We start from the raw sequence: 12,129 nt of genomic DNA, 5'->3' as shown, positions 1-12,129 counted from the left end.
TCAATTCTATCAATAAGATGTGCAATTTTATTTACAAAAAAATTAATTATAGGAAGCATTGCTAATAATGCATTTCAGCGCGCCTTCTCGGATTCAACTATTTAACTATAACTATGATTGAATCTCAATGTCAACTTTTATCCTATCGAAAAGGGCTGTCTTTAGGGTTTTCCCGGCAATTATTCGAATTTTTCTCGCCGTGAAAACCATCCTTGGACTTTAACAAACATTTTAAAAAAAGAATTGGCCAAATTGGTCTAGGCGTTGTTGAGTTATGCGCTTACCAACAGATTTAGCGGTTCATTATTATATCATAGAAGATTATTATCAACTTCTTCGTCATAATCATATTAAATCAGTTTTGTTATTTTGACAGATGTCAAACAATAAAATCTATTATAGAAGATTATAGACTAAGAGGCCGTGACGGCCAGAGTTTCGTCATTTTAGGAAAGATGAAATTTTGTTCATGCGTTTCTCCAACACAGGTAAGAACGATCCCCAATTATGAAACCTGGATCGTGGTTCCTTTGGCAGTTAACAGCTAACAAAGATGTACACTTGATGACTTATGTTTCGTTATTTTAACAAACTCCATTTTTGCATATTTTGTTCGTAACATTATTATAACATGCGCTGCTCATTGCCAGTCACCTGGTATGGTTCCAACCCTAGCCAGACACCCCTAAACTATAATATTTTTGAACTTTTTTACTTTCGTTATATTAGGAAAGCTGAATTTGACACACATTATGCAGAGAGCTATGAAACTGTGTTTTCTTTGACGCCAGACAGTTTGGTCGGTTCTATCATCCTGCCAGACGCATTGAAAGTGTTAAAAGTTGCAAAAGTTAAATTGTTTAAACATGAAATTTTCAGAAAATAGTAATTTTATTTTAACAAATCTTTATTACTTTTTATCATTGTTCTCGATACCGCGACTGAAACCGCGACTGAAAGTGCTCAAAAGTGCAATTTTTCAATTTTTGACGTTTTATTTCAATTGCTAATATCTCGTAAACTAAACGAGATAGAAAAGAACGAATCGCAAAGTTATCGACGTTATCTTTATCCTGCTTATTATTTTATAAAATCAAACAAAATTGACATTTAGGCCGTTCCCTAGTTATAAATACCGTAACACGATCAAAATATAACAAATAGGTTATAGAAATCGGGTTATATTTTGGGTCACAATCCACCGGAAATGATTGTACTATAATATACCACCTCCAGAAACTTTAAAAGCCAAAAATTTGCGTTTATTGATTTCACTATTGTTATTTATAGGCTGAGGTTAAATTATTGTAATTGTATCGTTTAAACAAGTGGTATTGTTAAAATATTAATTTTGTTATTAAACTTAATTTTAATAAAAATATTTAAATAATATGTTGTATGTTATATATAAGATAATATACATTATTCCGTGAAGTGCTGATATTTTAGTTGCCTATACGGATCTCTATTAATAATACAATTATTAAATCGTAGAGGGCAGTATAAAACGTGTCATTAGGATCGTTCAGACCGTCATTTTGTAGTTTGTTCTAATAAAAACCAAAAATTCGTCATAATATGATGTTTTAGTCAAGTGATACACAAGTTAATATTTGTGATTCTTATAAGTTCGGGTACTTAAGTTGCCTGTATGTATTTCGATAAATAACCTCACTTTCAATACGTAGATTGCAGTTTAGAACGTGTCACGCTATTTAGTAGTTTTTGTAATAAAAACTAAAAATATCGTCGTAATACAATGTTTTTACTCCAGGAAATTCATTTTTAGAATTATCTGAGGTATTTTTTTATTTCGTCGTAAATAATTAAACATTTCTAAACTTCCAATTGCTATCAGCAATACCGTAAATATTTTTGGTATTGATATGTATTGTTTTTGTGGAAATATACTATGATTACATACCGGAAATATGTAAACTAAAAACAAATCCCCACTTTAGAAAACTTTAAATAAACAAATACTATGTAACAAAATAAATTCATACAGTCGAAATAAGTAGATACAAACATAGAACTCCACAGATTGATGTAAAAATAAAAATTAAACAAGATGAAACAAAAATTACAGAAAACTGTAAAAGTTCGATATGTGTGGTCAAATATCATGGTTCTCGGCATTTTACACCTCGCAGGATTATACGGAATGTTTCTAAAGTTCCAAAATATACCAGCAGATATTTTCAGTAAGTAATTACGTTAAAAAACCTCAAAAAACTGTAAAAACCACCAAAAACATAAAAAAACTGAATTTTTTAAATTAAAGTGATAGTTTACGGAGTAATATCAACATTGGGCATCACTGGAGGTGCACATCGTCTATGGCATGGCCGGCCAATCCCAGGCCCGCGGGCCACGAAGTGGCCCGCCAGGACATTTGAATTTGCCCGCCGCAAAAACCAAAGTTGGAACTTTTGTATGTGTATAATATTTTATGTATGAATGGCCATAGTATGTGGCCCGGTGCCGCCGCAATCTAAAAGATTTGGCCCTCCAGGAAAATCCATTGGCCAGCCTTGGTCTATGGGCTCATCGTTCATATAAAGCTAACACATTAGCACAAATTATTCTTATGTTCATGGCACCTATCAAAACAGTATTTATATTTGGGCGAGAGATCATCGCCTGCATCATAAATGTTCTGAAACAGATGCTGATCCCCACAACGCAAAAAGAGGATTCTTTTTCAGTCACGTCGGATGGTTAATGATGAAAAAACATCCCGATGTTATCAATAAAGGCAAAACAATTGATATGAGTGATTTATAAGCTAATAAAATAGCTATGTTTCAACATAGGTTAGTTTTTTTTTAAATTTATTTATTTTTTCCATTTTAATAACTTCAAAATACTAAATTTTAATGTTAAATTAATTTATTTATGTTTTAGACATTATTATCTCTTAGTTCTGTTGATTGCAGCTGTGTTACCATCTTGTTTCGCGCATTACGCACTTGGAGCATCGTGGAAAGTCGCCATTTTTCGTGTAACGATTTACAGATACATTATTTCAGTTAATTTGGTGTGGTGTATCAATTCTTTAGCACATTCATACGGAAATAAACCATATGATAAGTAATTATATGTTTTTATAGTGTTTTACTTAATAAAAACAATAAATGTAATGTTTTTATAGGAATATAGGACCAGTCGAACAAGGATTCATGCGTGTGGTTGCCTACGGTGAAGGGTTTCACAACTATCATCATACATTCCCACAGGATTACAAAACCGGGGAATTTCACAACGACACACGTAATTTAACAACAATTATGATTGATTGCTTGTTTTGGTTAGGCTGGGTCACCGACAGGAAAACTATTTCAAAGAATATCATCGATGCAAAATGCCTACGTTCAGGAGAAAATAATCGAGAAATTCCTACAACAAAAAACCGTAAAATTATTAAAAACATTAAATATTTAGTTTTAAACATAATATTCTTGTCTATTATATAAAAGAAAGAACAATAATAGATAAAAGATTCTATTTTGTTATTGTTAATAATTTGCAACCACTCTGAATGCCCCACATCCGTAAAACCACCAAAGGTGGTCTGAACGATCATCGTGACAATGTTCCCACTCCGAAGAGTGAAAAATATTGCAGCCTCACGCTCAAGATGTGGAGCTACGTCTCATCATCATGGTTGCAATAACTCAACACGTTTGTGAAGAGTATGCGAAGATATACTACAGAAATGATCCTGTGAAGTATGATCTTAAATTTGCAGTGGAAATACGAATGTATACATAGTAAAATGTTTCAGTTTTATTTTGAGACGTATTCACAACGCCATCTATATTTAACTATGTACAACAATCATAGGAGATATAAAGTCGAAATATTATCAGTTGTAATGACCTTCAACTTGTAAAAAATCAAAATATGTAATAGAAATTAATATAATCTGAGTTTATTTAATTTTATTGAATAAATTGAATCAATTTCAAAACAAAAAAATGTTAAAACTTGAATATTCTTATTTTCCTTTCAACAAACTAAATAAAACGGACCTAAAGGAGTAAAACAAAGAATCTGGAATGCTGTGGTGTGGTTACCAGACGCGTAGAACGCTAGGTATTGTCCGCTACCCGCAAATAGGAGTGGGGGTAAAAGTTCCGTAAAAGCACATTGTACCTTTTTAATACCTAGTGTAATCCACTACTTTTACTTGTTATTGTAACCCAAACCTAGGATATAGAAATACAATCTCCTTTGAACACTCAGTTATCCCCTCACAAATGTAAAAATACTCGTTTGAACACTGGTCGTCATCCCACTGATGACTATTGATGTTAGAAATAGTAAGACAATGCTGGGATCCATGGTTATTGGGTTCCCCATAATACCAATTCTTGTATCTAATTGGTTGTCCTGTGCTCATCCAAACAAACTCTCCTTCTTTGGCTTGATCAGTTCCCGAAGTCCAATAAACCTTCTTAGTTGATATCCAACTACCAATTAAGTTTCCAATATCAATTTGCTCGGCTTCGGAATTTATTGTTGCTAATGTCATGTTTTTCAAATGACAAGCATGGAAAGCAGCAAACCAATTCAACTGAAAGTTATGTATATGGTTAAGAGTTAAATTTGTTTGTTAAATTTGGTAATGATGATCATACCTCGGTATCATTAAACAAAAAATATTCCTTAGGGGATACTGCAGGTGTTAATACACACACGAATAGAATTAATAACACTTTACGTGTAAATATTTGTGATATTGCAGGAGTCATTGTGATTGTGTTGTAATAGAGATGTTAACTGTTCCGAGTTATTTTACAACTGAATGTGTGGTCATTATGCTTGTGAGATACTAATAATTGTTATCAATTTGAAGTCAAAGATTATAAAACTAGCTGTTTTAACAAACTTTGTATCTCAACATGGAAATACCATGTAATTTGTGCTCCCTAATTAACTATCGAATGATGGAAACACTTACGTCAATCAACCTATCCTAAATAACATTTTTCCCTGTATTATTCATTGTGCTATCGATATATTAATAACTTGCTTTTGCCCGCGACTTCGTCCCGGTTGTGTTTTAATAAAAATGTAATTTATTACTTTATTTTGCGAAACGTAATCCATTGTATATTTGAAATATTTATTTATAAACTTTACGTGAATATTGGATTTACAATTTTTATATTTTGAGTTAACATGTTTCGCCCAGAGAAGTTTATGAAGATGCCCTCTGGGCGAAACATGTTAACTCAAAATATAAAAATTGTAAATCCAATATTCCAATAAAGTTTATAAATAAATATTTCAAAAATGTAATTTGTTTTTACTCTCTTGTTCTTGTTCGAGAAGAGTCGCAATTTAATTAAAAAAAAATTAATTATATAAAGAGTTGCTAATAATGCACTTCAGCGCGCCATCTCGGAATCAACTATTTAACTATAACTATGATTGAATCTCAATGCCCACTTTTTATCTTATAAAAAAGGGCTGTCTTTGGGGTTTTCCCGGCAATTATTCGAATTTTTCTCGCCGAAAAAACCATCCTTGGACGTTAACAAACATTTAAAAAAAATAATTGGCCAAATTGGTCTAGGCGTTGTTGAGTTATGCGCTTACCAACAGATTTTGCGATTCATTATTAGATCATAGATGATTATTATAAACTTCTTCGTCATAATCATATTAAATCAGTTTAGTTATTTAGACAGATGTCAAACAATAAAATCTATTATATCAAACAACATAACATAATTTCCAACTTTTTTCTTTCTTTTTTCTTTCTTTTTTCTTTATCCTGCTTATTATTTTATAAAATCAAACAAAATTGACATTTAGGCCGTTCCCTAGTTATAAATACCGTAACTCCATCAAAATATAACAAATAGGTTATAGAAATCAGGTTATATTTTGGGTCACAATCCACCGGAAATGATTGTACTATAATATACCACCTCCAGAAACTTTAAAAGCCAAAAATTTGCGTTTGAATTAAACTACACACCGTTATGAACCTAAATATAACAAACATGCGCATTAATTACATTAATTACAATAATGAGCACTTTAAACACAGCTCACTTAATGCACTATTCATGTAATACTTTGAGTAGTTTATATTTTTAAGCGTAGGTTTTTGTCTTACAAATCGAAAGGTATAAAATTATTGTTTTATTTTTATGCAACTCACTTTGCGTCTCATACCATAGCTACGCACTTCCGGGTTTAAACATGTCAGCCATTAACGAAATCGTACAAAGCGTTATCACCAAGTAAATAAATTCTTGAAAAAAAAATTAAAAAGAAAAAAAAAGCATTAAATGTAAACGTATTATTGCAGATCAAGCAGGGAAGATGACACAAGGTCAAAAAAGAAGTACAAATGGAATATTGTCTGGTTAAATGTCATCATTTTAGGAGCTTTACACATAATGGGGTTCTATGGTTTCACCCGGAAATACAGCATTTTATGGTCAACAACTTTTTTCTGTGAGTTTTTATTTTTCTTTCTCCCAACCTCAACTTTCAACTTTTTAACCTCAAAATTTCAATTTATCCACAGGGAAAGGTTATTTACTCTTTGCTGCTTTCGGTATAACAGCAGGGGCTCACAGATTATGGTCCCATCGTGCATATAAAGCCAACAAAATCGCACAAATCATCCTGATGTTGATGTATTCCACAACTTATCAAAACAGTATCTATATTTGGGCGAGAGATCATCGTCTGCATCATAAACATGCTGAAACAGACGCTGATCCACACAATGCGAAAAGAGGTTTCTTTTTCAGCCATGTCGGCTGGTTAATGGTTAAAAAACACCCGGATGTTTTGGAAAAAGGCAAAACACTTGACATGAGTGACCTGGAAGCAAATCCAATCGTCATGTTCCATCACAAGTATTATTATCCAATCATATTATTATTCACGTTTATTATTCCGACGTTTGTGCCATGGTATTTTTTTGGAGAAACGCTTGAAAATGCATTTTTTGTGTGCACAATCTACCGATACATCCTCCAAGTAAATGTTACATGGTGTATCAATAGTTTAGCACATTTATATGGCAATAAACCATATGATAAGTAAGTAATATCTATAATATAAAAATGAATCGCAAAATCTGTTGGTAGGCGCATAACTCAACAACGCCTAGATCAATTTGACCAATTCTTTTTTTAAAATGTTCGTTATAGTCCAAGGATGGTTTTGATGGCAAGAATAATTTGAATAATTGCCCGTAAAACCCTAAAGACAGCCCTTTTCTATAGGATAAAAGTTGACATTGAGATTCAATCATAGTTATAGTTAAAGAGTTGAATCCGAGATGGCGCGCTGAAGTGCATTATTAGCACTTCTTTATATAATTAATTTCTTTAAAATAAAATTATAAGAATAAGAGAGTAAAAACGAATTACATTTTTATTAAACACTACCGGACGAAGTCGCGGCCAAAAGCTAGTTAATTAAATAAAAGTGATTTATTTATTTATTATCTTGTTTTAGAGCAATTGGACCTGTTGAAAATGCAATTATGAAGCTTTGTTCTTTCGGGGAGGGATTCCACAATTATCATCACTCTTTCCCGTGGGATTACAAAGCCTCCGAGACGGGTATTGATGGTCGAAACATGACAACGTATGTGATTGATGGTTTTGCAAAACTAGGATGGGTTACCGAGAGAAAGACTGTCAAAGAATCGATGATTTTGAAGAAACGTGAGCGTAGCGGTGATTTTAAAATACCAACAGAGACAAAAAGGAATTACATTAATTTCTTACTAGTGATATTTTATATTTGTGTTGTTTAATTGTATAATTTACTTGTTTTTATTAATAAAATGGTTTTATTTTGAATAATTATGTTTTAGTGTTACCATTATACCGAAAACAATCAATAAGTCTTTCCTGAGCTGTGAGTAAACTTACAAATGGTGGAGCAAAGTATTTTAATTGTGTGTCGATTATATTAGCATATATTAGTTGAGCTTTGCCATAATTACCATTGATAAACAATTTATTTGCTTTTTTTACTTGTTTATCCAAATCCTAAAAGCATACACATGTTTTATTACATTAAAACACAAATTAAACATTCATACCAATAAAATCCCACGCATAAATTCCAAATTTTGTTTTTTCTGACATTTTGAGCATGTGGATAACCCTAAATCATTTTTCATCTTTTCAGAAATGTTGAGGAGTATACTTCCACCACAACAACATAAAACTCTTAAATTCTTTGTGTTCATGTCTGTTAAAAGAGGCCAATCCTCAACACATGCTTGACAAACACAAGTGAACTGATAATCGTCCGCCATTTTGTCTTGTCGTGCAGTTTTTGTGTTGTACATGTACAATGGGCCGTAATTATCATAAACAACATCACCTGTTTTGATTGGTTTTACACTACGTACCACAATCATGTTTTTAACATTATACCTACAAAATCAATCAAATTATTTACTTAATTACTTAGTTTTAATATTTGCTTAACTTACTTTTCCACAGATGGGTCACAGGAGTGATTAAACAACGAAACTGTTGGATATAATCCTACTCCACAATTTTTGTAATCGTTTCCATCATGCATTGTATAGATTGCGTGTGAATTACACTTTGATATCTCAATATATAGAAAAAGTAACTCTCCAATAAATATTTCATCATTAGATAAACCAATGTTACCATTTACACATCCAAAATATCCGGTTTTCTTTAGTAATTGTACAAAAAACGTCACAATTAATGATTTATGCAACATTACATCCGGACTACGTTTGTGTTCATGTTGTACAAGTTGACTAACATTGTAATAATCATCAGTTTTGTATATTTCTGCTTTCTTCAGTTTGGTATCATTGATAACTTGCTGCAGAGAGCGTTGTGTTACCATTCGCAGTGGTAACCAGAAGTCAACAAGGTCCAACAATGGTAACAAAATGGCGCATTCATATTGATGATATATTTTTGCTTTTTCTAAACATTTAAGACTGCAGTATATTGTTTGACATTCGTCACATGCGTAAATTTGATCGCTGGACGTTCCACAATGTCCACAGTTTGATTGTCGTTTTATTACTGAAGCATATGGATGCTCCACGGCGAGAATTTCACCTGTTTTGATGTCTTCAGAGGCCACAACGTATCGTCCCATGGTGTTATTGTGTTTTATTGTTAATTTGTTTGACAATGCAGGATATGATACATTTTTTGGACTACGTTCGGTGTTTTTAAACTCAGATTGTCTTAAACTCAGTAAACTTTGACTTTGTGTTGCTTCCAGGAGTTTATTTGTGATAATCTTGGTTTGGTAGCCATGTTTTTGTAGAAAAGCAACATCTTGAAGATATTTTTGGTGTTGGCCATCATTAAAAAACGCTTCACTACGATTTGCTATTAAATTTGAATATAATTCTTTGCCTTCTGCTGAAAATCACTTTATATTAATAAATTTATCAATAATTAATAGAATATTTCACTTACAAGTATCCTGTGGGCATATTTTTATCGCTTCGTTGTAGAGAATCACCGCCTGATCATTAATCTCTTCATGAAGACATTTATCACCTCGAATTTTTAGTTTTTCAGCACTTTTTAAATCTTTAACAAGTTCTGCAACAAAATCATACTGAAAATCCGTACAGAAAGCAGTCAAAAATTGAATTCTGGACGCATTGGTCTTTAAATTATCAAATTGTTCTAATTTATCTTCAAATATTAACTTAAAATGCACATTTTGAAAGTACATCAAAAACTTGGAGTCGTTCATTGTTGTAGATGTAATTTACAATGAATGAGTGAATAAATTGTGAGATAATCATTTAGTTTAAATGTTCATTATTGTGGACTCAGCTTTGATAAAATCAGCGGCATCAGCGATAAGTAAACGATTAAGTAGAACGCGTGGAACATTAAAGAAATTCATTAGACAGGATATTGTGGCCTTAGATTGCATAATGATAGTGAAAAATCTTTAGGAATCAAGGTTTTATTAGGAAATTTATAATTTAATTGTTATAGATAAGTTTTTCATTGTTTGAGAGATGCAATCAGCTATCAATGAACTTCGATGTGTAAAAATAGCATTCCACAGCTGCTAAATTAATATTTTCATACTTCTGACACTGCATTTCCAATGATAACTCATATTAGAATGCTTTTAGTAACTATGGTCAAAGTATAAGTAAGAAATTTGATGATGTGTCTTAATTTGATTGAAATAGAACATTAAATTATCGTTTTTGCTTGTTAAACAATAATTTATGTTCATTTAGCTAGGATTTCATTGAATTTTGCTGTAATCAAAGCCCAAAATATTAAAAATTGTAAAAATATTCAAATTGTGAAATTAAAAACCCGTTTACAAAACAAAGGCAAAGTTCTATGACTTGCAACTATTTATAAACACTTTTCTAACCACCTGTCGTTAAGTTTGAAGCCTAACTTAATTCTTTTTACCCGAAATACCACTTTAACTCTGATTATTAAACTTTCCCTCATTAGAAAACAATAATCTGTCATTAAAATAATTAGTACTAGCTTAATATCTTCAAAATTGCAATAAATAGCCGAACATTGTTTGACTTTGTATCATTTCACACAGAACAATTGCTTTCAACACTTTAAACTTTAAACCAAACCAAAAAACAAGATGTTCCGTGCATTGGTAAGTGATCTTAATCTATAATTTAATAATAACTAATATATGCAGTATATAAACATAAATGTTATATATTTTCGAAGATGGTTTTGATGTTCATCGCTCTTGCGGCATTTGTCTCCTCCGGCTACGCTCTGCCCGATCCCAAGAAGCACAAAGGTGGTCATGGCGGTGGTGGTCACCATGGCGGTGGAGGATATGGACATGGACACGGACACGGACACGGTGGTTATGACGAGCATTGGTAATCGTAATCGTTTACTCATTCAAAGTAAACAAGTAGAAACAAAAATGTAATAAACATATAACAATAAATTAACAATAAGGAAATATTACAATGACTCAGCAACTTTTAGAAGTTTCTCCACAGCTAAAGAACACTCAGATGCTTCTTTTGTATCAATGAGTTCTTCAGTTGCATTGTAATCATGCACAATATTCAAACTTTTAAAATACTGCAATAAAATAAAACAAATTTAAGATTTACATTATGAAATAATAAATTAATACTAACCTCTTCTAAAGCTAAAACATTATAACAGCTTTCATCAAGTTTAGGACCAAACATATCCTCTAGTTTTTTAATATTCAATGATTCATTCATTGTTTCAACTTCATGTTGAATCTCAGAGACTTTCGAAGTGCTTAATAGAAATTTATCCATTGCAGCAGCTAAATCAACCTTGCCATCATCATCATGCAGTGATGCAGCTGTGGTATTTCCTTCTGTACATTCTTCTTCTTCTGATTCATGAGAAACAGTCGGCTGATTTGTCCCAAACCTTTCCTCTAACTCTTTGATTTGTTCTTGTAAACTGGTGACCTGCTTTTCTCGTTCTCCTGCTGTGTATGACTTTTTTCCAGTGAATGAAGGAAAAAGATCAATCTTCTTTTTAACTAAATCATTTAGTTGCTCTATGGTGACCACTGTGTATGACTCTGTATCTTTATTTTCAACTTTTCTTAACTCTTTCAAACTTGTGAGCATTCCCAATATCATTTCATACTGAAATCAATTCATTAGTGTTTTATTTTTATGTTTATACATAAATTAATGAAATTTACCTGTTGCTCAAAATCCAGTACGCCTTCCACCAAAGCCGCTTTTTGTTTCTTTGAACAATAACCAAAACTACAGAGAATATCAAAGATTTTATTATCTTTGTATGAATCAACCATTGATTTTGAATCCAGCAGCTCAGCGACAAACCATCGGTAAAATTTGAGTACATTTTCCGTATCAAATAGGTTTGCAATCTCATCGTCATCCATAGAAGACACGTTAGGATACCCCACATCTAGTAGAAGCTCTCCGAGTTGATTTAACATTTTGCTTAGGTGATTATTTGAGTATAATTAAGAATTTTAGCTTCGTAACCTATAGGAAAATAACGACTTGTTCGAAACGATTCGTTTGTTTGCGCATGCGCCAGCAGCGGCGCCACTTACGCGCGCGGCGAAACAAACAAGCCGGGCCAA

General features: G+C 32.1%; 6 protein-coding genes and 1 non-coding gene across 7 annotated transcripts; 3 read left to right on the top strand and 4 right to left on the bottom strand.

Annotated features, from left to right (window-relative positions):
• Window positions 1-2,017: 2,017 nt before the first annotated feature.
• Window positions 2,018-3,020, top strand: LOC135800813 (acyl-CoA Delta-9 desaturase-like). Its single transcript, XM_065314139.1, has 4 exons — window positions 2,018-2,204; window positions 2,285-2,454; window positions 2,569-2,816; window positions 2,908-3,020. The coding sequence occupies exons 1-3, from the start codon at window positions 2,072-2,074 to the stop codon at window positions 2,785-2,787; spliced, it is 522 nt and encodes a 173-aa protein (XP_065170211.1). The 5' UTR covers window positions 2,018-2,071; the 3' UTR covers window positions 2,788-2,816; window positions 2,908-3,020.
• LOC135800812 (stearoyl-CoA desaturase 5-like) lies at window positions 2,803-3,476 on the top strand. Its single transcript, XM_065314138.1, has 4 exons — window positions 2,803-2,816; window positions 2,908-3,093; window positions 3,155-3,273; window positions 3,316-3,476. Exons 1-4 carry the CDS (start codon window positions 2,803-2,805, stop codon window positions 3,474-3,476), a joined length of 480 nt encoding a protein of 159 aa, XP_065170210.1.
• Window positions 3,477-3,531: 55 nt separating this feature from the next.
• LOC135801543 (small nucleolar RNA U3) lies at window positions 3,532-3,741 on the bottom strand. The gene has a single exon (XR_010550387.1). It is a non-coding gene; the product is annotated as a small nucleolar RNA U3 (small nucleolar RNA).
• A 454-nt stretch (window positions 3,742-4,195) lies between these two features.
• LOC135800809 (C-type lectin 37Da-like) lies at window positions 4,196-4,757 on the bottom strand. The gene is made up of 2 exons (XM_065314135.1): window positions 4,644-4,757; window positions 4,196-4,579 (listed from the first exon to the last, which is right to left on the bottom strand). The coding sequence occupies exons 1-2, from the start codon at window positions 4,755-4,757 to the stop codon at window positions 4,196-4,198; spliced, it is 498 nt and encodes a 165-aa protein (XP_065170207.1).
• A 1,395-nt stretch (window positions 4,758-6,152) lies between these two features.
• On the top strand, window positions 6,153-7,847 carry LOC135801139 (acyl-CoA desaturase-like). Its single transcript, XM_065314507.1, has 4 exons — window positions 6,153-6,260; window positions 6,329-6,477; window positions 6,551-7,073; window positions 7,495-7,847. The coding sequence occupies exons 1-4, from the start codon at window positions 6,220-6,222 to the stop codon at window positions 7,796-7,798; spliced, it is 1,017 nt and encodes a 338-aa protein (XP_065170579.1). The 5' UTR covers window positions 6,153-6,219; the 3' UTR covers window positions 7,799-7,847.
• On the bottom strand, window positions 7,758-10,443 carry LOC135801137 (uncharacterized). Its single transcript, XM_065314504.1, has 4 exons — window positions 9,474-10,443; window positions 8,489-9,416; window positions 8,090-8,429; window positions 7,758-8,036 (listed from the first exon to the last, which is right to left on the bottom strand). Exons 1-4 carry the CDS (start codon window positions 9,757-9,759, stop codon window positions 7,848-7,850), a joined length of 1,743 nt encoding a protein of 580 aa, XP_065170576.1. The 5' UTR covers window positions 9,760-10,443; the 3' UTR covers window positions 7,758-7,847.
• Window positions 10,444-10,895: 452 nt separating this feature from the next.
• On the bottom strand, window positions 10,896-12,129 carry LOC135801140 (uncharacterized). Its single transcript, XM_065314508.1, has 3 exons — window positions 11,716-12,129; window positions 11,165-11,656; window positions 10,896-11,105 (listed from the first exon to the last, which is right to left on the bottom strand). The coding sequence occupies exons 1-3, from the start codon at window positions 11,977-11,979 to the stop codon at window positions 10,983-10,985; spliced, it is 879 nt and encodes a 292-aa protein (XP_065170580.1). The 5' UTR covers window positions 11,980-12,129; the 3' UTR covers window positions 10,896-10,982.

Source organism: Atheta coriaria, unplaced genomic scaffold, assembly GCF_025399875.1.
Source record: "Atheta coriaria isolate IRGN ID8LTWV9N9 unplaced genomic scaffold, Caltech_Dcor_3.1 hic_scaffold_10_pilon, whole genome shotgun sequence".
NCBI lineage: Eukaryota > Metazoa > Arthropoda > Insecta > Coleoptera > Staphylinidae > Dalotia > Dalotia coriaria.
This window is presented reverse-complemented; position numbering and strand designations above follow the sequence as displayed.